We start from the raw sequence: 26,635 nt of genomic DNA, 5'->3' as shown, positions 1-26,635 counted from the left end.
CCTCAGAGTCGAAGGAGTGTATAGAAAATGGCAACATATGCTTGCCCAAACCTGAACCATTGCCAAATAGTGATCTGGATATGCCTTACTTCATACTTGCAGATAATGCATTTTCCCTTCGTCAATATCTAATGAAACCCTACTCAAGAAGAGGTCTGTCAGAAGCTGAACTGATTGCAAGGTACAGGATCTCCAGAGGAGAGTCGTGGAGAATGCCTTTGGTATTCTTGCTAATCGATGGCAATTTCTTCTCAACACTTTGCAACAGGGTGGTGAGGTGGGCGATCTCACCCTCTTCCTGTTGGCTGTTCTCTTTGTTCTTGCCATATTCCAATGTTTTCATTAAAAGCAGTTGCAATTGGAGTGATGTTGTCTTGACTTTGATCGCCTGTGCTTTTATACCTTTTCTGTCAGTCTGATGTGAATCGTACAAATCGTGAGTATAGTGTGAACATTACGTAAGTGGATCTTGTCTTATTTGGGAGGAATCGTGCTGATGCGTTGCTTTGACAGCTCTGCTTTGTTAGGCAATTAGCTTGTCGGTTCCATGTTGGAGATGTGTTTGGCGTTAATCGTGGTTGATCGGGTGTGAAGCGTGGCATTACGGGGATGACACGTGGCCGTTTCTGCCTCTCAATAATGGTAGGACTCGTTCACGCTTCACCTACGGTTAAGCCGATTGCTCATGATGCTTGCCGATGCATTCCAGATTAACTCCCAAAACACCGGCGACTATCCCGATCAGTCACGCATAGCTTAAGACTTTTTTCAATCGGCTCATGTTTTTTTAACCTTGGGCCGATTAAAAAATCACCTCCAGACTATGCACGTATCTTGCTTATCTCTGCCAACTACTCCAGGTATATTTCCGACATTATACGATCGCTGGCGAATTTATTTTACAAATGCAATCGGACCGATCGCAGCCCAGTGAAATGGGGGTATTACGACATAAGAACCCGATGAAGCCATTTTTTAAACAAACATTCCTTGCAAAATATTTAGCAGTGTCAGCTATGGCCGCGAACAATTCAAACTGTCATTCTTTGAGCTGAAAAACAAACGATATCTGTTGTCTTTACTTGTGTGCTTTGTACATCTGGACATAGTACATAACAAGTTGAAGCTAGTGATTTTGCGATTCCGAGCCAAAATCCACGCTCGGTAACGCTAACTTACCGAATGTCCTGTATTTTGCATCATGTACTTAAAAGACAATATCAATATGGTTTTCCATTTTCCATTAATTGTTTAATGCAGTTTGTCAGTTTCAGCAGTTTTCTTTGAAATTCCAGTTTTTATTGGCATCATGGACTTCTGTTAGACTACAAACAATACGTACTGTGTTGGTCTTTCAAGACTTGGACTTTTCATCATCATTCGAATTTGCTTCTGTATTTGTAACACAAAGTTCCAAAATGGTCAATTTAGTAGTTGTTTGGTCAATATGGTCAAGCCGTTCATGGTACCACATATACAGGGTAGGACTGAATATCGATATCATTGTCAGGGTTGAGCTTTAGTTGGGTCGCGTTAATGGTCGGGGTTGCCAGTGCTGTGGCCTGTAGTGTCATGTCTGCCATTGTGTCGGCGCGCGTGTCGGGTGTTGATTGAAGCTCGTGGTGTTCCGAACTCCCGTCATATTGTTGCCTTTGTGTTTTCATAATTGTTGATAACCGCCGGGCAACTTCTCTTGTATCCATTTTCGAGTTAAGGAAAAAATTTGGAGTGAGTGAGTGAGTGAGTGAGTTGGTTTTACGCCGGTTTTAGCAATATTCCAGCAATATCACGGCGGGGACACCAGAAATGGGCTTCACTCAATGTGCCCATGTGGGGAATCGAACCCGGGCCTTCGGCGTGACGAGCGAACGCTTTAACCACTAGGCTACCCCACCGCCCCGAAAAAAAAAAATTGGAACGCTGACAGCTTAGTGCACACACGTCCAACCGTCACAGCCAGGGATAAAGGGCGGTTTAAGTACGGCCATCAGACAAGCAATAAGACAAGACAAATTTTGTCTTTTTGTCAGAAAATAATAGAACGTTACAGTTATTCCGATGGTCAGGATTTTATGTCTCTTTTTAAGGTTTTTATTTGTGATGTATTGTTTACACTAAGATCCGCTCAGATCTGAATATTCCTATGAGCAGTTGAAGAGGGTGATATTTTACAGACGATTTGTTTGGGAAAATGTTTGTTTGTACGAAAGTCTAAAGCTGCTATTTTTACAGCATAAAATATTCTTTTTCGTTGCTTCGATTATTTGGATATTGCTTCAATTTTTTCTCGTTGCTTCGATTATTTTCTCGTTGCTTCGAGTATTTTCTCGCTGCTTCAGTCGAAATCTTAATTTTTTTACATAAATTTGAAGCAACGAGAAATACTCAAAGTAACAAGACAATAATTGAAATAACGAGAAAATACTCCCAAGGGCCGACAAAATAATCGAGGCAACGAGAAAAATCTTTTTGTTTGCTACAAAAATGGCAGCAAAAGGCTTGCAACACTTCTGTTTGCAACATTTCTGGAGATACCTCGTTACATTCTTGTGAACTGACAGACTTTACAGTCGTTGATTTGATATGTAGTTATTAAAGAAATGAAAAAGGAATTATTGTCCAGCTGGTATTTGTGAAGGTGGTGTCAAGTGGCCAGGCCAGTCATTTTGCCCTGATGTACTGGGTACAGAGACCAGTGTGTATCAACCACACATACATACATAGAACGAAATACAGTTGTGGGCGATTTGCAGTGTTTGCCCTTAACCCTGAAAAGTTGCAGGCCCCAAGGACCTAGAACTATAAAAAGTTGTGGGTCCTGAGCAGAATGTGTAGGCCCTATATTTTACGACAAGCATTGGTTACTGAAGACCAACAGTAACCTGGATCTGCACGGGTCCATCATGAGCATCGATTTGGGCACGATGACTTATGTGTCAACCAAGCCAGTGAACCTGACCACCCGATCTCGTTAGTCGCATCTTACAAATGTGATAACATGGGTTGCTTTAGACCAAATCTAACCAGGATCTTCACGTCTTGGAAAACACGATGTAATAAAAACCATATCAAGTTAAAGTCTTACCACAACTGTAAAATGCCTTCATGACACCCATATTCTACACGGATAACATGTAGAATATGGGTGTCATGAAAGAATTATATATTTTTTAGAACCACAGTATCAGTAGACGAATATACCCATAAATGTACTACCGTGTAAGTGCATGTTGTGGTTTAATCACTTGATTGTCTGGTTTGTTTTACATTCCTACGTCGCATGGCAGGAGCACTATTGTGCGGCGTCAGGCAGTAAATACTTACTTCATTGTGCCAATTGTGGGGATAGCTGGCGCTAACAGTAGGGCAGGACATGCTACCATTTGACCTGGTGTCATCACTGATTTTCAGTAGTCCATTGATACAAATTTCGCGGCTTCTTTACATTTTACGCGAAATGGATTCTCTCTGAAGACTGGTCATGTTGCCATGACGTGTTATATTTACATGCGCGTATTGCCCTGGGCCCCGTTCCACAAAGCTCTCGTAGCGCTACGACTATCGTAAGTCAGTGTTACGTTATAGGGGTAGGAATGCTACGAGGAAAGTACCGAGATCTTAGGCTTGCGAGAGCTTTGTGAAACAGGACCCTGGTTTGTGCGGCGTCGAGCAAATACAACTTTGTAGGTGGCGGCTGGGGAAGGACATTCGTACCCTTTTTGCCAATAGGAGATATCCTCACTCATTTTTAGTTCTCCTTTTGCATAATTTTCAGCGCCATTTACCTTTCATATTACCAATGGCATCTGTTTCGGCAGACAACCGACGCAAGTAACTCTTATTTTCGAGCGTTGACCTTTCAATTTTGAAAACGAAATCTAACACGTTTCATAATCTTTCATATCCTTTATTCAAGAAAACTAAGAAAACACCATTTTAAAAGGTTATTACAAAACATATGTTTTATTTAAAAAGCTCACATCAAAAGAATATTTCTGTGAATTCATTTTGGCAAAATAGTGTTTTGGTCTTGTCGGTGGTCATAGTGATATCTTCGTCAACCATCATCACCATTGTATGGGTGACAAGAGGAAGTACTAATACAGGGGTTCAAGGTATTAAATACAATACACATATGGAGTAAGTAATACTGGAGTAAATACAGTAATGCTGGGGTGTATTATTACGATAACCTGGGGCCGTATTTCAGTCAAGGAAGATTGATCGTTCATTCATCGATCGTTCATTCTATTTCATTATCATTTGGAATGACTATGAGTTCATACATACTCATCACAATAATTCTTCATGTTAAAAATTGTAACACTATTAAAAAATGATATTTTTGGCATAATCGTAGCATACACATACATGTGGATGTCGGGATACGATTTTCCTATTTTTTGGAATGTTTGTTTAAAACAATAGAACAAATATGCTGAAGCTAATCCCTATTAAACTATATATTTTTTGAAAAGCCTGTAATCTGATCTTTAATTTGATATATAACATGACACAACTGAGTAGATTACAAAAAAGTTTGCATTTCCATCTAAGATTTCGAAAGCGAAGATGGCCCCTATGACCTTGAGGGTCGAATTTGACCTTTGTTCCTCCACTGACATTTTCAAGGACTTTTTATATGTTATTAAGGATGGTTCAGGGTCTTAAAACAGTTGAAATTATTTCTGTTGCGATTTGTGGTGGGTATTCTCATAAATTAACTGGACTATATGTAACTTTAAGCATATATCTTGGGGTGAGATTTCAGTGCACTTGTAACTGTACTTTTAAATTTTAAAAGGAAATGTTAGAAAAATTATGATTCTTGCTTGCTCTCTTATCACTGACTTGTTGGTCTGTCCTAAAACCATACCGTACTCAGGCGTACTTCAAGAACCTGTTGAGTGACGGGTAGGCTGTGTTGCGCCGTGGGGCCATGGACGGTCATGGCTGCAACATTGGTAGATTAACGTAGAATGCGCCTACATGTTTTCGATGGTTATGTATTTGATACCGTTATGTGATACATTAGATGATGATGATTAGGCGTTCAACATTGACTGAAAAATAAGCCAACTGTTTTCTTTCCGCGTAGTTTTAGATGATGTTAATTAAATATGAGGGAGAAGGGCAGGCTACGGTACTGGTGTCGTTGTTGAAACATCTGAGTCGATCATTGCATGGATTTACCTTTGGGTAAGATCAATGCTTTGTATTCTGTTATGAAATGAATATTTCCTGAAGCATGGGTGAAACAAACAATAACCGTATTCAAAGCCAGGCTTTTACTTTTATTAAGCATATGAGTCTGTCTACCGAAGATATGTTATTTTACTCCATCTGAAAAAATACACACACGTCTGAGTAAATGTCTGCACGGGACTAGGGGGTAAGAAGCGTCACCGAGTTCACATATGCACCTAATGACCCCCAATACTTCCACAATAAAATGTACAATAAAGCTAAAAAATGTACAATAAATCTTATGCAAAAAATACAACAGCAAAACTTGCTCCCACAAACACAATTTGGAAAAAGACAATATTTTTCTTGCAAAGTTTAAGCGAGAATCATAATTAAATGAAATCATAAATATAAATTGGTTATAGTTCACTTTCTAAAATATTCCTCCCATCGCGCGAACACATAAGCGCGCACACACGCACACGCACATATGTTCGCGATTCCACACTAGGCGTCTTGTTTTTAGTTGAAATTGACTTGTTGGAGTGGAAGCGTGTTTTTGATACGGAAACGAACTTATTTTCGTAGCTAAACATAATACAACACCCCCACCCCCTCGAACGCACACTCACACACACCACCAACATCCCTCCCGCTCCACTCACACGCTTCCTCATTAACCATTCATGAATGTATCAATGAATCGTTGAACATAAGCATATCAGTCCAACTGGAAAATGTTTACTTGCAAGGTTACATACTCTTCTCACGTCACCTGCAGTATGCCTCACTCGAGGCAATCTGCTTCGCCTACAGTCGCTCAGATTGATTAAGTCCTCATAACTATTTCAGTGGAAGGAAAGCTTTCCAGGAAACAGCCCTGTTCTCGGAAGTCGTCTGGATATGTATAGATTGCGCGAGACGTCGATGTGGTGTCTTTGTTCGTCATAGCTAGCTGTAGCATGACGAAGCTTTCCCTGTTGCAATTTCAAATGTCAAGGTCCAGGCAAGTTTTTGTGTGTTTTGTGATATGTTAGTTATCGTGAAATGATGTGGAATCATTTCAGTATTACATTGTTTGTTTGTTTGTTTTGTGATTTTTTTTGAAAAATATATTGATGCATTTGCTTCGAGCTACACTGGTTTTCTGTAAAGTTTCCGAATGTATGCAACCATCTCACTTGACCAATGGATAGGACACTTTCTGGAGAAATTATGATAGGTGATCTTATCTCCCGGCATCATGCCAAACTAAGATGATATGTACGTATGTACGCGCGAACACAGATAAAGGCAATGAGAAGGACCAGTGTTTAAGCGTTCGTACACCACACCGAAGACACGGGTTTTATTCCCACATGCGTACAGTGTGTGATTCCTATTCCTGGTGTCTCCCATGGTGATATTGCTAGAGTGGAATGATTGTGACTCTTAGCTACGTCATGACGTTGGAGTGAATCGAGATGTCACAGTCACAGGTATACCCCAGTGAGCCATCTCTACACCCGACAGTCATATACCCGGCACCTCACGGAGTATGGAGACCGTATACTGAACCTCCACTTTAGACAGGACATTAACACGGGTAGCAGGTCTGATCTGTGAGATCAGTAGATCAATTCAGGTGTTCATATCAACGTGAATGATGCGCGCTTATCGCCACCCTGCCACACATTAATATACACAGTGCCTGACACTGTGCCCATATATATGAATCCATTTATTACATTGTCACAATCAATTTACAAGGAAACATACGTATTTTGTAATGTCACTGAGAAATAACTCGGGCTTTAATGTCCACAATGACAGGCCTTGTTACTCACTGAAAACTCGTAATATCGATGCATAGAATAGATATGACTAAATCGAGCAGCTGTTTCATCCCATACACAAAGGGCCAGGTAATCTGAGATTAGAGCAAACTAAGGATGTCACAGGGCAAACAGGTTAAGCCATTGTATTGGAAAAAGATGGAAGAGGATATTTTTTTCCAAACATGGTGAGTTGCTTGTAATGTGTACGGAAGTTACGAGAGCATTAACTGTATATGTACTGCTATAGTATTCTAGTTTTGCCATTGACACCTCTTTTACTTATCTGTTCTGCCTGGCTTTGAGTATACAGAACCTGCATTGTTTCCTATTGACACATTCACCAACCGTCTTTTAACCTTAAACAATGTATCATATATGTTCCTGAGACAAATAATATGCAATTTCTGACATTTTGTAAATTGTGTCGTGTTAGGTAATAATTAGGACACATTAATTTGTAACTGTTACAGGTATCAGCTCTCACTGTGTCATCCGACATATCGCTGTATTTCGTTTTTCTCGATCTCTTATGTTTTATGGATTATTTTTAAGTTAACTCGCATATTGTCAAAAAATATGTCCACGTTTTATTCTTGATTGACACTTAGCATAATTTTTTATGCGTAATAGAAAATATTATGTTCGGGCTCAGAAAGTATTCGTTGCATTGCTAGACCGATCTCGCACATGTCTAAATGTCTCTCGAAATTTTAGAACCAGACTGACAGGCGTTGGTATTTTGCTAACGTTATCGTGCACTGCTTATGTTAACCCATTGTGAACATGTTATGTATGAGACTAACTTCTAAATGTAACGCAGCCATCGTTAACATTCACACATAAACATAAGCTGCGCCACACTTATACACGCACACTGGATGCACACATGCACGCCCGCACAAATGCACGCACGCCACACACATATTCCTGCACTGTATTTGTGACTAGAGATTGACTTAGTAGGTAAAGGTTAACGGTGTGTTATGTTACAAGGAAGCCCGAAGTCAGACACATTGGAAACGTTTATCATTGTGAGAAACAAACAGTTACTATGAACATCAATCATACGAGTCCCTATCACACGACAACCCGAGGAATGTCACTCTCCATAGCCGGCAACAACGGCATGTCACATACTGTGTGTATCATTAGATGACGTCAAGATGATGCCTACTGCTGATCAGTAGGGAATGAGTGAGTATGGTTTTACGCCGCTTTGAGCAATGTTCCAGCAATATCACAGCAGGGGACACCAGAAATGGGGGTCACACATTGTACCCATGTTGGGAATTGATGCCAGGCCTTCGGCGTGAAGAGCAAACGCTTTAACCACTAGGCTACCCCACCGCCCTACTGATCAGGCAGGATCCATTTGATTTGTGTGGGGGTAGAGGGAGGAGAGCTGCGTCCAACTGTTTACTTAGCACCATCAAACAATTAATTCTCACTATCAACACAAACATTTACATTTGGGATTTTCAACAACATGAAGTACTCCCTTTTCCTCCAATTATTAATCTGGGGATTTTTTCTGGACAAACTATTCATTTATATAACCCCCCTACGAGAGAAATCTATTGGATGCTCCCTTACTGTTGATAGTTGCCGTGGAATCTTTCTTGCCTAAGGACGAAGTGTGTATTTTTGGCAGCTGTATCAAACAAACTTGACTGAGTATATTTTAAATGTTTTGAAACATTTATCATATTAGTTACATTATAAGTGTGACACACAGAAATAGGTAAACCAAAACCGCACAAAAACACATCACACGCACACAGCACACTCAAGCATACACACAGATACACGTAGCCACACACATCACATCCCTTAGAAACGCCAGGATCCGCTGATAACGAGTCGCATTTCCCCTTGATCATTACCGCATCATGCCCGCGGAAGTAGGTTTCCATAATATGGCTCACGATCTGAGACCGACTTTCCGTCACCAGGTCCTCCACAAATACAACTGACAAGCCATGATAACAGCAATACTGTTGAAAGCTGATAAAACCTGATGCTCTCTCACTCCTGTCAACAGTATACGTTATTTATAGGCATTTGCCCTCACGATCATATCTACATGTGAGAGCCAGACTGTAACGCCAGTGATGAAAGCGTCCCATGATAAATGTCTCCCACAAACAGCGATATCTGTTCATAAATGTGATATGTCATGTAGACCATTAACGCCTGTATTGAACTATTAGTTGTAGTTAAATCTACACAGACTAAACATGGCTGAAGCTATATTCTGAGTTAAATAATAAAGCCATAATGGTTCTAGTACTTTCTTTATCCAATAAATAAAAGTGGCAAAACCCTTTAAAAATGTCATATTCTTTACTAGCCTTTGCATATGTTTATGACGGGTGCCACCATTGGGGCACAATACGCTCACCTTTTCGCGAACTCCTGGTAGTGGTTCACAAATACATGCTCTGTCATCTTATCTCATGGTGTCAATCACTGGATTGTCGGGTCCAGACAAGAATGTCTTACAGACATCTGTAATACTGCTGAATGTGGCGTCAAACAAACACACAGATTTAGCAGAGATTTCTTATGGATGTGGAAAGGGTTTTATCGTTTCTATTTACATTATCGATTTTAAGATTCTGACTATATGAACATGTGCTTATGAATCAATACTACGCCGGGAGTTCGCGAAGAGGTTCGCGAAGAGGCTCCATGACCGCACCCGTTACAAACTCATGTCTATTTTTGTATTATGTGTGCGTTGGCAACAGTTAAGACATGATATTTGAGAATGTCGATTATTAAGTCATGTCAAGTATGTTCGTTGTATTGACTATTCTGTCATTGTAGAACACTCTCGATATTCCCAATGACGACATCATGGCAGTGTCTTGAGTCCAAATACGTTCATCATGGTCAACTACTACGTCAAACGTTTGTCTTCTCTGGCGTTCCTACTGGTCTGTGTCTTCGGATATATGACGTCACAAACCTGCCCCAGCAACTGTATCTGTGCTGTTTCAGGTTATGTGACGTGTCAGCCAAAGATGACGTCATTTCCGCTAGGTCTACCTGCAAACACCATCAGCATCAATCTGCTTGGCTCCTTTAATAACAGAAACTCTCTATCAACATTGAAACACTCAGCTTTGTCAGCGTTCTCGAATCTTGAAGATTTCTACGTTACTTACAGTGAGGTGACAAAGTTAGACGATGACTTGTTTCAAGGATTGACTAAACTAAAACGTATTGCCCTGAAACATAATAAGATCTCCCAGATAAACAGTGGCATCTTCCATGGCTTAAATGATGTTGTCTTCGTGGATCTGACTGGAAACACGGGATGTAAGATCGCCGATGACGCATTTGCTTCCTTGAAGAACCTGCAAGATCTATTTCTGGGTGACCTTAACCTTGGACGTGTTTCCAGTGCCATGTTCACTGGGTTGACAAATCTCAGAAACCTTGATCTCCATGGAAACAATTTTGAAAAGGTATCTGTGCAATTATTTCAACATTTGACAAACCTTAAGACTCTAGACCTGTCCGACAATTAATTAGCAACTATTCCAGCTGATCTTCCAGAAGCTGCAGATCATCCATCTTTCAGACAACCCCTGGAGATGCACATGCGACATTCAGTGGCTGAAGAACCTCAACCAGAGCGTGATGTACTCCGTGTATTCGGGCAATGTTCCGGTATGCTCTGCTCCAAGTGTACTGAAATACCATACGATTTACCATGCAGAAGATAAGGACTTCACTTGTATTCCCCCCAAAATTCTAAAGTGCGGGGATCTCTATACCGTGAAACAGGGAGATCTGCTACACATTTCATGTCAGATTGAGGGTGATCTGTTTCCGAATGTGACCTGGATGAGACCCGACGGGACCATAATCTCAGCTTCAAGTGTCTCCATCTTCGACCCCCGGTATACGACAACAAGGGATGTCAGCACGGTTTTGACTGCTGATGCTTCTCATGACGGGTTATGGCCAGTTCAGGCTGTCAACGATAAAGGAAAGGACGAGAAAACATTCCGCGTTCATGTTCAAATTCCCACAACTAAGTCAACGACTACAACTGCAACTCCGGTGGAGTCAGCTGACGTTCTAGGCAGCGGGTTCCTGGTGGCGGTTGGCGGGTTCGGGAGCACGGTGCTCCTTGGACTGATTATATTTGGAAGTGTGGTGTGCTGCAGTCAGGCTAAGAAAGGCCAGGTGGAACCGACCGACACCATGGAGTCTTTGAAGAAAGAACACATTGACACAATAACATTTATTGTTACACCACCGACTTAGTAGTGCGATGAGGATAGGTGCCTTGTTGTATTAAATTGGGCTTGGATTTGGGCGTCTTGCCATGGGTTGGAATCCCTGATTGGAACTGATTATGATTCGTCGTGATTCAGCAGCAGGTTCAGTTAGGTGGTAGTCGTCTACACTTCTGTACATTAACTTGGGGATTAACTGAAATATTACGGAATATATTCAACTAACGAAGGCAATACAAGACATGATTGTATGAAATTTAATATTTTAAAATATTTGTTCCGCCCTAAAATATATGAAACATAACATGCATCATGCTTTGTTATTTACAGGTCGTTCGTATGAAAATTGCAATTACAAACCCTTTTAAGATCAAGCTGAATGAAACTGAAAGAAACACATAATTCTCGTCATTACGTTCTCAAAACAACCCGTTGACAAGTTCTACTGAAAAGAGCCTTATAGGGTAAAGATGTACCCTGAACAACGGTACACGTGTTCCAGCAGGTCTGGCTCTGACCCCAACCTCTCAAAGGTGGTTCACCAATGTCTGGTTTGATGTCTTTGGCAATCCCAGAATCTGCTGTAGTCGATGATTCAGCTGTGTAGCCATGGTGGAGATAGGGTTGTCGCAGGATGACGTTGTGACGCGGGACCAGTCTGATTTAGGTCGGTCACGTGACGTACCATGCCACAGGTTCACTTACCAAAGTGTAGACACACCGAATGCTCTCGCCACGATTCTATTTCTTCCAGTCATGCAGCAAGTTTGCATAATGTTTTTTAGTTGGCTGTGACTTTGTTTAAAGAGTTAACAGTTATGTTGGGTTATTAATTTGGTCGTTGATGAGTACTGATGATTCCAAAAATACCATTGTTGTTTTGGTATCAGATGGCATCAGATAATGCTTCTTATATAGCATATGCTCTGATGTAGATAAAAAAAAATCCCTTTGTGTTTCACTCTGCAGGATTATTCATTACCCGAACCAGTGAAGGTCCGGGTTAGAACTGGTCTTCAGTAACCCATGCTTGTCGTAAGAGGCGACTAACGGGATCGGGTGGTCAGACTCGCTGACTTGGTTGACACATGTCATCGTATCCCAATTGCGTAGATCGATGCTCATGATGATGCTCACGATATTGTCAGGCCCAGACTCGATAATGTACAGACCGCCACCATATAGCTGGAATATTGCTGAGTGCAGTGTGACGAGCCAAAAACCAACGAAATGGTTTCCCGGACATCAGTCTCTAACACAGCTGTGATGGAGTTTTCTTGGATACTTCAGACAATCGTTTTTATCGGTCCATGAGTACTTTTAGCTTGCATCATGTGTGATATATGAGATATATCCAGTGATATATCGATCAAATACAAAGGTTTTAGCAGCATCGTTAGTTATATATACCCAAGATGTACCAATGCGATGTTCTACTGTGTGGTTGCAATATAGGTACAATGTCAAGATGTTTGTTTGAAAGGACTTGGACCTATATGTCTCAATACAGATAGTTTTAAATAATAGAATAACAATGATATAGATTCATTAGACATTTTATTCATGTACACAATGTCTAAATGTGTGCCACATGTGCAAATGGTGACACACATGCTCTCTTTGTGACATAGATTTCAATCTGACAGCGGTACAACGAGGCTTTCAATCTGACCGTGGTACAACGAGGCTTTCAATCTGACAGTGGTACAACGAGGCTTTCAATCTGACATAGGTACAACGAGGCTTTCAATGTGACAGAGGTACAACGAGGCTTTCAATCTGACAGAGGTACAACGAGGCTTTCAATCTGACAGGTACGACGAGGCTTTCAATCTGACAGTGGTACAACGAGGCTTTCAATCTGACAGAGGTACAACGAGGCTTTCAATCTGACATAGGTACAACGAGGCTTTCAATCTGACAGAGGTACAACGAGGCTTTCAATCTGACAGGGTACGACGAGGCTTTCAATCTGACAGTGGTACAACAAGGCTTTCAATCTGACAGAGGTACAACGAGGCTTTCAATCTGACAGTGGTACAACGAGGCTTTCAATCTGACAGGTACGACGAGGCTTTCAATCTGACAGAGGTAAAACGAGGCTTTCAATCTGACAGGTACAACGAGGCTTTCAATCTGACAGGTACAACAAGGCTTTCAATCTGACAGAGGTACAACGAGGCTTTCAATCTGACAGTGGTACAACGAGGCTTTCAATCTGACAGGTACGACGAGGCTTTCAATCTGACAGAGGTACAACGAGGCTTTCAATCTGACAGGTACAACGAGGCTTTCAATCTGACAGAGGTACAACGAGGCTTTCAATCTGACAGAGGTACAACAAGGCATTCAATCTGACAGAGGTACAACGAGGCTTTCAATCTGACAGTGGTACAACGAGGCTTTCAATCTGACAGGTACAACGAGGCTTTCAATCTGACAGAGGTACAACGAGGCTTTCAATCTGACAGAGGTACAACGAGGCTTTCAATCTGACATAGGTACAACGAGGCTTTCAATCTGACAGAGGTACAACAAGGCTTTCAATCTGACAGAGGTAAACTGTATATCATAATGATTTTACAGGTTTTTGTCTCACGATACGACTAAATTACAGTGACACACGTTAACATCCAGATCAGTGCCTTACCGATGTAACACACTACAGTGGTATTGTGCAATATTAAGCATTGAAATGTGTGTGTTTTCATAAGATTGTATATAAGACTATTTGCAGCCATTATGGCTTACAAGGGAACATAGTATATACAGGATATGTATGTATGCCATCTAGACGTACAATACATATACTAGCATTGCAAGTTGTGAATAATAAACTTACAGCTGACATTGATACAACCAATATGGTTTACAGGATCACAGTGTATATGATAAATATACATGTGTATACGTTATATAAGGTGGCAGTACAATATATACTAACATTGCAAGTTATGTATAGTATACTTACAGTTGTTATTGATATAGCCAATATGGCTTACAGGAACACATGGTATATGATAAATATACATGTGTATATGTTATACAAGGTGGCAGTACAATATATGCTAACATTGCAAGGTGTTATGTATAATATACTTACAGTTATTATTGGTATAGCCAATATGGCTTACATGGGTACATAACATATGCTAATATAAATGTGCAATATATTTATACTAACATTGAAAGTTATGGCTAGGGAATGTACAAATGTCTTAGACTTGAGCCAATATGGCTTACAAGGTATCCCTAACTGGAATATGCGTCCATTTCGAAACTGCCTGAGAATATATCTATAAATAGATGAGAGCCAAAACGTTCAAGAGATTCCTCTTCTCAGGCACACAGGGTTCACAGTTTTCTGGTGCCCTTGACCCCGATGGGATGAAGAAGCGGGTACTTCCTGCTATGAGGTTTCACTCTTCTTCTTGTGTGAGTCCGATGAGAGCCACCATGCTTGATGGTCACGACATCGCAGTCCCCGGGAGTCAACGGCTTATGACGGCCCGCAGCTGACAAGATGGAACATATTTATACACGTTTCGAAAAAACTCAATGTCTACTCCAATGTCTATTATGTTGGTTAATTGTTCATATATTTTACTCTTCTTGAGTGAGTGAGTGAGTGAGTGAGTGAGTGAGTGAGTGTTAGTGGGTGAGTGTGTAGGGATGAAACTGGATTAAATCAATGGTCGATCATCTGAGCATCAATTCCTAGTTTTGGATTACCATGACAAGGATTTTCTTTGAAGGTCCCTTGGACTCATACTCTGAATTTTCAGGGGTCCTGGACTACAAAATGGGGGTCCCAAACACTTAAATAGCATTATTAATACAATGTTGTAATAGTGTTGCAATTCGGTTACTGTTATTGTATTGTGTATCATGATCATGACATTGTTACAGTAATTAAAATGCAAATGATACCACAGCCCGGCTAGTAGCAGACTCAGTGATAACGTATTGTGACATGATTGAAATTTTACTAAAAGTATTAAGTCTTATTTTAAAGTGACCAAACAAAATACTCATCATTATTAAGAATTTGAGAATTTCAAGCTAGGAAAACAAAAGCTTGGCTCGCCGGAGGGTATTGTTTGAAACATTACATGTTATCCTTTTAGAAAATACATTATAAAGACGAGTTACATTTTATGTTAGTGTGCCCTATGTATGATGTTTTCACACACAAATATTTTTCAAATACCATTTAAAAAAAAAAAATGTACACTCTCTCAGAACATTACTACAAACTTCTATATCTTTATTATCATGTTCTTGGTTCGGGGAACCCATGCAAAACGTTTTATGCTAGACACATACGGTACTGTTGTGTGCGATATAGTTCTAAGATGTCATCCGTCCATGGCAACACTACACAATATCTTGTTATTGTGCCACCACTTCGTATATGATACGTATCTACACTGTACTTGGGCCATTAGCCTTGTTAATTTGTTTTTTTACTTTACTAACAGTGTAACATAACTGACAATGCCAGACCCAAAGTGCCCTCCGCCCATAGCAACACTTACCTTTCTTACTGGAGCCGGAAGCAGCTGGCAGCAGGACAGATCTGATCACGTGACAGTGTCGTGACCGGAAGTTGTCAAATGTCTGTCGTTCAAAGATCCGTGGCGACTTGTGGCGACAGTGGGTGACAATCTGGTTGTCAGGTCCTCTCTGTTCGCAGACAAACACCCGGGGCCTGCCGTCACACCCAGGGGGGACGTACACGACGACCGTGTCTCCTAGCAGTATGTTCATGGGGAGTTTGTCACCTAAGTATACATATACAATGTTGTTGTCCCCGAGTTGTACAATAGTTGTATTGCTAACGCTAGCATTGGAGTCTTTCTTTTGAATAAAGGAAATGGTGTTTCTATTGTGCCCGATTTGTACAATGCGCCGTATATCGATTTGAGGACGATTACAGAGACGCTTCTTACAGCTGTCTGGCTTTTGGTCAGATTGTAAAGACTGGTTGGCATGTTTCAACTTTCCTTTTCTACCTTTCTTTGACTGTGATAGGCATGTATTTTGGGCGTTCATATGCTGAGAACTGTACTCTAATTGTTTGTTTGGCTCGAAGCCAGACGGTATGACGTAGCACGCCCCCCTAGCTTCAGACATTGCCCCGGATTTTGAACAGATCCCTGGTTCGTATGTCGCCACTCGCCGTTGTCTCTGTGATGAAATGTAGAAAGAATTATATCAGCTTTACAAACGACAAATCCTAAAACGATTTCATAGACTAGTAACTTATATTGCATACCAGAGCCAGAGGGGTCTTGCGAAGGACATCCAATACTCTGATTGAAGTAAGTCACTCTTAAATTCTAGAAATCTACGTACATACGTGTATTTACCTTGAATACAAACGTACACACGTAATTTGACCTGTATAATTTACATGTTAAAAAGGCAGCAACCAGGACAGTCATGAGTTCACTTCATCAGCTGTTTGCTGCAGCATTGGAAGTGGGTCAATCTATAGTAACATATTGATTTGAGTTATGCCGTAATGCTATATGTGTATGTATACGAGGGTGTATGAGAGTTGCCGTGTCTTCGCATGTGTTTGTGACGAGTGCCAGGATACGCTGGAAAACGCCATATGCCAACACAGTTTGATAGTGAGTGAGTTTAGTTTGACGCCGCTTTTAGCAGTATTCCAGCAATATCACGGCGGGGTACACAAGAAATGGGCTTCACACATTGTACTCGAACCCGGGTGGGGAGTCGAACCCGGGTCTTCGGCGTGAACGCTTTAACCAACAGGTTACCCCACCGCCCCCAATTTGATAGTGAATCACTGACAATTGCCTTTGTTATAGTGGTAAGGTGGGCGGTGGGCGAGCTGGCTAAGGCGCCAGGCTAGTGATCCAGCGAGGTTGAGGTGCCGGATCGAGCCCACCTGTGACCGGGTGTAAAACCTTGAGTCAACTTTGTGTGCAGACTCTTTCCGTGTTGTCACAACCCCTAGTGTACAGTACACAACCCTGTGCACTTTAAAGAACCCACGAATCCGTTGGTATATGACCAGATGATGGCCACATCAAGATGAGAGAGCCACATTAACTCGGTGCGCCTAGTGGCAGCAAGAGTTGTATACTCCCCAGGGAGATGAGATTGATAATACGATGTGCCGTTGAGATTGACATCCAATGATCGAGGGAAAAATACCAGCGCCTTGAGCATGCACCAGTTGGTGTGGATATATGCGCTATATAAATATACTATACTATAATAATATAACTGAAGTATTGAAACACTTGTAGGTAACTTTCATGACGGAATTCCGTCTTGGACAAGCTAGGAAAGTAAAGTGAAGAAAGTGACACTTACCTGTCCTGCCTACCACAGAGCCTGGTCGAAACAACCTTAGCTGTAAACCCCGTGTTAACACGCAATAAGAGTGACTGTCAGCTCTTATATACAGTCCTGTTTGCAATAGCTACGTCATTGTTAACCAATCAGCTAGGTGCATTCCGAGGTGTGCATTATACCGTGCAGGCTTGTATAATGTCACGTGATGCTATCAGCCTCAAGCTTGGTAGGGGCCAGTAATTCAACAAGGAGATATTATTACACCTCATGTGACACTGTCAACCATCCATTCATACTTTAAAAACATGACTAGTGACAGTCAATAAATAATGCAGATCGGTGTAGATTGCTGTAGATCGGTGTTGATTTAACACATGGGTCATTAATATGCATGAAACTCCTTAAAATACAAATGAATGCATGATGTCATGGGTCGGCGAGGTTAATGAATCGTAGCTATATGTTGATTGGCTCATCCAAATCACGTGACCTTAGTGAAGGCATGAAAAACTCATGAATATGCAAAGTGAATGCCGGACGTCATAGGTCAGCGAGGTGGTGAACGTATCATAGCTATGACGACGACGACAAGTTAAGAAAACTCATGAATATGCAAATGAATGCTATATATAGTCACAGGCCATAATATATATGCAAATAAAATGCCGTATGTCATAGGTCGGCGAGGTTAATGGATCGTAGCTATGACGACAGACACTGTGGTAAGAAAAAATCATGGATATGCAAATGTATCTTCAGACCCTGATAAGCTGTCCTCCAATCTTCCTTTTGCCGGACCAACCCGGATCAGACGTTGATTGGCTCATCCAAGTCACGTGATCGTAACAAGGCATGACAACTCAGGAATATGCACATGAATGCATGACGTCATAGCAAAGCCGCAGTATACGAAGCAGATTTTTGTTTAATTGTGAATCATTTGCAGGGCAGAAAGCCTCCAGAACCACACTGAAAGTTCCTTCCTTATTTCTCTTCAATATATTAAAGAATATAATACTATGTTATGAGAGTGTGTGTTTTGTAATTTGTAATAACACATTGATTAAGTGATAATTAAACAACCTTCAATCAGTATATCTGTCCTCACCGTGAATATTTTATATTTGTGACCCAATATTTTAGATTTGTGACACAATTGAATTGTACTAGAAATCTGTATTGTCATTCTTTGTAGCTTGCTCATTGTCTGTTCAATATATTATTGAAAATTTTAGACTTGTCTTTGTTGTATTTTGCTGGTTCAAAGGGGACTCTTAAACCTTTTGTCACGGCAAATTATTAACCGTAACAGCTATTTTTGGAAATTCAGGGTCCCTGATAAGCTCTCTTTATCACAAGAGCGTGCTTGTTCCTTTGCCACTTAGTGGCGTATATAGATGAATCGTAACACATACATCCCTTGTCTAGCGGTGCGATGGCAAACAAAATCTACCTATTTCAGCTAGCGACCTCAGCTTCTGCATTATTTTAACGTGTGACCACGGACCAAATTACTCCCAGCTATCTACTCCAAAGTGTGAGTAAAGGGTATGTCTCGTGTTCGCGCGCGTGCGTGCGTGTTGAAAGTACTTAAATGCCACACGAGCGGACGGGCTTGAGTCAACACGGTTTGGGGGCTGTTGAATGTACAATCGTATCTCCGCGAGAAACACCCCCAAGAACACCACCCCTAAATAAAACAGAGAGACATTCCATCCTCAACAACCAGCGACACAACATTAACTTCGAGTTCTATTCGCGACACACAGGTTTGTTTAACCATGCAGTGAAGCGATACGTTTACCGTATGTATTACATTATAGGTAAGAGTGGATGTATTGTACATTTTTATATTTTGAAGGTGGTTAAATCAGAGAGGTCGTGGGTTTTCACCTTGTGGAACCTATATTTGTTGCGTATGTGTTATCTGTCATAAATGTAACCGGTATATTTCAATGAATAGTGGCGAAGTATGAATGAATGAATGTTCATGTAGGTTTATATCCCAAGACAACTAATGAATGTATGACGTTGTTGGAATAAAACACACGTCTACAAAACTTTCTTCAGCTACATGCAACACAAAACTATAACGATTCCCATTAGAAGAGTTTGCTTGTGTTTCCTATATATCCAATGTCTCAATACATCAAGTACAGTTCTATGACAACTTAGTGAAACTTACAATCGTGGGGATCATCTCAAAATATATTTGGAGAAATTTACTAAAACCCACGATTTTCGTGGCGAACTGGTCCGTCAGCAGGTCGGGTTCGGACTGTGCTGTTGATCTCCCGTTGTCATCATTTATGAGGTTGACATGCAGTCGATCCTTGTCTTTCGTGCTAGGTTTCAGATGGATGGTGAGTTGTCCAAAGGGTTTTTCGGCGGCTTTTTCATACATGGCCATAAAGTGATCCATGTTTTGGGGGAAAGTTCTCCAGGCAAAAACTTTGATTTGATGTTTATCTATGGGCGAATGAAATAAGCTGACATAATGAGCGTTCAAAGCAATGTCTCTCTGAAACACGTTTTGTAGCAGAAGAAAGATCAGTACAGTTTTGTGATGGGAGGTTTGAGTGAACAGCCGTGAAATACGCTTGTGATACTTTGCTTCGGCCAGGAAATCATCCAACACCAAAACGTTCCGTTGACGAGCATCAAAGTAATCCTCGTCCAATATATCGTAGGGAATTCCTTTCACAAACGTCACATGAGGCAGCTGTTCGCGGATGTGTTGATATAATGGCCATGTCGTAGCAGATGAAAGGTAAACACTGACTTTCCACAGCCACTGGTTCCCACCACGAGCACATTGGAGGGAATCAGGAATTTGAATCGTTCTCGAACATCCGACGTACTGGGTAAATGAGGCAGCGACGAGTGGACTTGCCGCGGCGGAGATAGTGGGTTGACTTGTAACGGCAGGTGGACTTGCGGCGGCGGAGATAGTGGGTGGACTTGTAACGGCAGGTGGACTTGCGGCGGCGGAGATAGTGGGTATACTTGTAACGGCGGGTGGACTTGCGGCGGTGGTGGCTGGACTTGTGGCGGCGGTGGAGAAGGGTGTAACTGAGATGTCTTTAGGTTATGTTTATTTCTTCTGTGTCGTAACATGACATCTCTCCTTGAAAATATTTTCTCACAGGTGGCATCCCCCATGGTGATCCAATACGGTATGCAATTAGAAGGTCTGAAGCTTTCTTTTATACCCTTCACCCATGTGATGGTTTAAGGCTGCTTGTTGACGCTTCAAGACAGCTAGTGCCCGTTCCACCACAGCCCTCTTCTCTGACACATGTTGTATTTTCACAGGCTGTATATTCAGTACAGTCTTTTGGTCCTTCTTCTAAGCTGCAACCTGTCTCTCTTCTTATAAGGTGCAACCTGTCTCTTCTTCTTCTTAGGTGCAACCTGTCCCTTCTTCTTCTTAGATGCAACCTGTCTCTTCTTCTTAGGTGCAACCAGTCTCTTCTTCTTCTAAGGTGCAACCTGTCTCTTCTTCTTCTTCTCCTTCCTAGGTGCAACCTGTCTCTTCTTCTTCTTCTTCTTCTTAGGTGCAACCTGTCTCTTCTTCTTCTTAGATGCAGCCTGTCTCTTCTTCTTAGGTGCAACCTGTCTCTTCTTCTAAGGTGCAACCTGTCTCTTCTTCTTCTTCTCCTTCCTAGGTGCAAGCTGCCTCTTCTTCTTCTTCTTAGGTGCAACCTGTCTCTTCTTCTTAGATGCAGCCTGTCTCTTCTTCTTAGGTGCAACCAGTCTCTTCTTCTTCTAAGGTGCAACCTGTCTCTTCTTCTTCTTCTCCTTCCTAGGTGCAACCTGTCTCTTCTTCTTCTTCTTCTTAGGTGCAACCTGTCTCTTCTTCTTCTTAGATGCAGCCTGTCTCTTCTTCTTAGGTGCAACCTGTCTCTTCTTCTAAGGTGCAACCTGTCTCTTCTTCTTCTTCTTCTCCTTCTTAGGTGCAGCCTGTCTCTTCTTCTTCTTCTTAGGTGCAACCTGTCTCTTCTTCTTCTTAGATGCAACCTGTCTCTTCTTCTTAAGTGCAACCAGTCTCTTCTTCTTCTTAGGTGCAACCTGTCTCTTATTCTTAGCGCGGGTTCGATCCCCAGCAGCGTCATACCAAAAGACGTTAAAATATGGTACTTGTTGGTATCTGCCTGGCGCTCGGCATTAATGGGTGTAACAAGGACTGGTCGGCTCGGAGTCAGTATAATGTGTCTAAGTGGGGTATTCATGCTTCACTGCGGCGTGGTATCTCAGTGGGCTAGCACTATAAAACCAGCTTAAGCCTGGGCTAGTACAAGCAACTGCACATACACATACACACGCATGCACGTCGTCATATGAGCGAAATATTCTCAAGCACGACGTTAAACCCAATTTCACCTCACCTCATCTCTTATTCTTAGGTGCAACCTGTCTCTTCTTATTCTTAGGTGCAACCTGTCTCTTCTTATTCTTAGGTGCAACCTGTCTCTTCTTCTGCGGCTTCCTGTTTGTTGCCGTTGTTTTCTTCAAGGGTGGTTTTCTCGACTTGACTTGGTCTTGTTAAACTTGGCTAAAATGTCTCGAGGTATATCATCAGGAGCTCTCTTTATGTTGAAAGAGGACGTCTTATCCGTCATGTGGCATGAGTGAAACTGTCAGTCGCCCAAACATAGCGTGGGGTTTTATTCTTGCACTTTCCTGTGACATGCACAGGAGGGATTCTGGAAACACACTTTCTTCTTCACGGCTCACATGTCGGTATGTGTTAGAAAATGGTGGTACGTGTATTTTAATCTCCTCTTACAGTACACACAGGTAAATAAAGCCTGGCCATCTTCACCGTTGGCGTCCACTGGTAGCAGGCCGAGGCATGTGTCACAGAGGCAGGACATCTTGTACTGAACTGTGGAGTAGCTCTCAATCTGACGTCTCAACGGTAACCATTAGCATGCTCTATAGAAACCTATGGAAGTCACAATACTATACTAAATATACATTAAACATTCATACAGAGCTATTGACATGTTATATCGGATTATATATGCGTTGACAAGACGTCAAAGTGATGACTGCCACACCTTGAATGAATCGGCTTGGCGAGGCCACCCAGGTCATCGTGGGATAATGACGCGTGTATTTAGGGGAAACAGTTGGGAACATCTGGTCCATACTGGTAGTTCGAACCCTGATTCGATTATCATCATTGGTTAATTTGTCGCCACCATGCATGTGGTCACGAGGTTCACTAAAACAGGCAAACGACAGTGACTAAATGGCAGCTGACACGTGAAGCTGATATGCCGCCATGTTTGTCAAATTCTGTTATGACGTTTTAGATTCCAAATGACGGCATCTATTCGCCACGGAAACAGAATCCAGACTTTGTTGTGCATTACTCCGTTCATCATAAGGAGAGATCCTTAAATACACATCTAAATATTATCATACACATATAATACACAGAAAGGCTTTCTTTTCGACTGTTTTATTGTGAGGTACACAGTATAAAGGGTTACACTATGCAGTTCGTTGACAAGCTGATAACAGTACATGCTTAAAATTGGCATGACAAATACTTGCTAAACATCTAGAAGTATCTACAAAATTCCTCTTTGAGGATACGGAATCTGTTCCGTTGTAAATAATGTGTTATTTAACAACAGGCATACAATGTACTGCACACGCAGTGATGTAGCCGATGCGGCTTACACTTGTATTCCATACAGGAATATGTTAACCCACCCTCCCTGACCCACAAAAGCCCACCCAACCCACTCCCACCCACTCCCTCGTCCCCACCCCGGCATGCGCAGAATTGATGCCGGGAACGTGTGACAGTTGTTTCAGTTGAAATAGGACACATTGATTTTGTTTAATATTATAAAAATAGAATTTAGAGTGAATTCTGTCCTTCTGAAAAAATATTTCCGAGATTCATGTTTAACTGAGTGATCTAACGTATTTGTAAACTATATTTGCAAGTTTAACATTTCATTGGAAGATATCCAGGCAAAATGTTGAACTTGAAAATGTGGTTTACAAATAGGTAGATCACTTAGTTGAACATAAATCTCATAAATATTTTTTCGGAAGGTATGAATTCAATCTGAATTCTATTTTTATAATATTACTTGCAAAATCAACGTGTCGTATACCTATTTCAAGTGAAACAACTGTTTTACACATTTCCGGCATATAACACACTCTTGAATTGTTATACACCCTCCTGCGCACGCCTTTATATGCAGCAAACGTTAGGATTGAATTAATGCTGCATGAACATCATCACGATCAGGACCACCAGGATCTCGATTTGAACTAAAACGTGGAACCAAATCGTGAGATTTATTTTGACCTTCTGATCCTGGCCGTGTGGCCTCAAGTAGCGCCTCACAGACTTGGTTTGACGTGTAACCTTGGCCACCTCACCAAGAGTCTGTGTATGTCGCGTGACCTTGGCCACCTCACCAAGAGTCTGTGTATGTCGCGTGACCTTGGCCACCTCACCAACAGTCTGTGTATGTCGCGTGACCTTGGCCACCTCACCAACAGTCTGTGAATGTCGCGTGACCTTGGCCACCTCACCAACAGTCTGTGTATGTCGCGTGACCTTGGCCACCTCACCAAGAGTCTGTGTACGTCGTGTGACCTTGGCCACCTCACCAACAGTCTGTGTATGTCGCGTGAAATTGGCCACCTCACCAACCGTCTGTGTATGTCGCGTGACCTTGGCCACCTCACCAACAGTCTGCGTACATCTTTTGGCTACCTTCCGTGACCTTGGCCGAAGCTTCCTTCTTCTTCCAACACGTCTTGGCATTACTGAAATAATTATCAACAGAGGACCTTTAGGCTATCTAAATCCCCTGGCTTTGTTTGTAATTGCATTCAAACCTAATTCTGAGTAATTACAATTCTACCATGTATGACCCTTTCCATCAACACAATGTCATTCATGGGAGACGTTGAGTAAAGAAACATCCAGAGATTCAAACAAGCAGATTTACACAATTTCAAAATTGTTAAGTCAATATTAGCGAAACGCATTTTTTGAATATCAAAAGGAGAAAAACATATGTGCTATCTGAAATATATAGGTCTAGATGAACAGATATTCTATTCAACAGGTTATTTCCGTCAACATTATAAAATATTAACACTCTGAACATCTGTTGTCGCGCTAATGTCATGTATCATATAAAGAGAATGGATCTACAGTTATCGCACACAGTAAATCATAACGAAAATACATACCAATCAGATGCTTGACATGTATTTGATGTACTATAATGTTGGAATGGCCGTTCTGCACATTGGTAACATCTGCAACGATGTCCACCATCAGGTTCTGTCCATCTCCATCAACAGCATCTGTTCTGTGTCTGTCGCCATCATCTACGCTCAGTCTTTGTCCTCTTTCGCTGTCCTGTCTTTTCGTAATTCTCTCTCTTTTGATGTAATCTCCTGTCCGAATTCTGCCACCATCAACGTATTGTGGCTGCGCTGTTTTGACAGTGCCATCTCCTTCTCTTCCTCCAGTACAACGATCTCCTCTCCTTTCGTCTTCACTGCTATCACATTCTCCCTGCATTCCCAACACAGCACCATCTCCGAGTACCACCTCTATTGCTCCGCAAACGTCATCGTTTCCTGTATCAATTCCTTCAGTGTTGTAATGGTATTTCTTCCATATTTTACCACCGCCATCACCATATTCTCCCTGTTTTTCACCAACAGAGCCATCTCTGAACCCTCTTTCTCTTCCTCCACCGACAACAGCGCCTCCTCCACCTCCAAGGATGTACTCTATCTCTCTCCCAATATTGATCCAAACCTCTCATATTCTCCCCCATTTTCCATCAACAGTGAGATCTTTGTCTCGTCTTTCTCTTCCTCCACGAAGAACAGATCTTTCGCCATCTCCAGTCATATACTGAAATCCCTTCCACCTTCCTCCCTGCTTGCCATCAACAACGTCTTCTCCTCCAATTTCCTCATCAATGTCTCCTCTATCTCCACCTCCAATAGTATTTTGATCTCTCCTCCATTTTCTTCCACAACCAAAACATTCTCCCTCCTCCTCTCCAAAAGCCTTGTATATTTTCCTTTTACCAGCTGAACAAGCACCCCGACCTCTGTCCACCTCAGTCTCCACGACACCAGCACGCCGACGTCTTTCCTTCTCAGTTTCAGAGACACCAGCACCCCGACCTCTGTCCACAGTTTTCGAGACACCAGCATCCTGACCACTTTCCTTCTCAGGTTCGGAGACACCAGCACCCCGACCTCTTTCCTTCTCAGTATCGGAGACACCAGCACCCCGACCTCTTTCCTCCTCAGTTTCGGAGACACCAGCACCCCGACCTCTTTCCACCTCAGTTTCCGAGACACCAGCACCCCGACCTCTGTCCACAGTTTTCGAGACACCAGCATCCTGACCACTTTCCTGCTCAGTTTCGGAGACACCAGCACCCCGACTTCTTTCCTTTTCAGTTTCCCACCAGACACCAGCACCCAGGTTCGGAAACACCAGCACCCTGACCTCTTCCCTCCTCAGTTTCGGAGATACCAGCATCCCGATCTCTTTCCTTCTCAGTTTCAGAGACACCAGCACCCTGATCTCTTTCCTTCTCAGTATTGGAGACACCAGCACCCCGATCTCTTTCCTTCTCAGTTTCAGAGACACTAGCACCCCGACCTCTGTCCATCTCAATATCCGATACAACTTTATTCCTGCCGCAGATGGCACCAGGCTGTAGTAGCTTTATACCATCTCTTACAGGTGTAGCATTCCTTCTCTCTCCACTCCTATTATGTTTTTGTCTGTCACCAAAAGACTGTCGCATCTCTTTCCGAAACCAAAAGATGGTATTCTGAAACGTATTGCACCAATGATCTGCACTGTAATCTCGAATATTTTAGTTGTTTCTATATTGTAAAATTTTGCATCCCCTATTTCCGTAAATCTTCATCCTAAACCCCAATCGAGTTGTATCTGTGTTAAAGAAGTAGAGGCAAATACGCACAATAACCAACTAATACTGCCAAGGGGAACAGTGA

At 41.9% G+C, this 26,635-nt stretch overlaps 2 protein-coding genes across 2 annotated transcripts in view; both read right to left on the bottom strand.

The window, feature by feature from the left end:
- Nucleotides 1–26,385, bottom strand: part of LOC124280438 (filaggrin-2-like) — a 119,589-nt gene extending 93,204 nt beyond the window's left edge. The window contains exons 1-2 of the mRNA XM_046716379.1: nucleotides 26,118–26,385; nucleotides 25,703–25,978 (exon numbers count right to left, since the gene is read on the bottom strand). Coding sequence (XP_046572335.1) covers nucleotides 25,703–25,978; nucleotides 26,118–26,283 — 442 coding nt within the window. The 5' untranslated portion in view covers nucleotides 26,284–26,385. The remainder of the gene's footprint in view (nucleotides 1–25,702; nucleotides 25,979–26,117) is intronic.
- On the bottom strand, nucleotides 12,798–16,447 carry LOC124280532. Its single transcript, XM_046716484.1, has 3 exons — nucleotides 15,796–16,447; nucleotides 14,591–14,772; nucleotides 12,798–14,553 (listed from the first exon to the last, which is right to left on the bottom strand). Exons 1-2 carry the CDS (start codon nucleotides 16,391–16,393, stop codon nucleotides 14,612–14,614), a joined length of 759 nt encoding a protein of 252 aa, XP_046572440.1. The 5' UTR covers nucleotides 16,394–16,447; the 3' UTR covers nucleotides 12,798–14,553; nucleotides 14,591–14,611.
- Nucleotides 26,386–26,635: the final 250 nt, after the last annotated feature.

Source organism: Haliotis rubra, unplaced genomic scaffold (assembly GCF_003918875.1).
Source record: "Haliotis rubra isolate DU_JTF1 unplaced genomic scaffold, ASM391887v1 Scf1077, whole genome shotgun sequence".
Classification (NCBI taxonomy): domain Eukaryota; kingdom Metazoa; phylum Mollusca; class Gastropoda; order Lepetellida; family Haliotidae; genus Haliotis; species Haliotis rubra.
This window is presented reverse-complemented; position numbering and strand designations above follow the sequence as displayed.

Coding starts and splice junctions, on each gene's coding strand:
- LOC124280532 (XM_046716484.1), bottom strand. CDS start 16,393: ATGTCTGAAGCTAGGGGGGCGTGCTACGTCATACCGTCTGGCTTCGAG. Junction 14,773..15,795: donor TTCCGGCTCCAGTAAGAAAG/GTAAGTGTTGCT, acceptor CCATCTTGTCAG/CTGCGGGCCGTCATAAGCCG.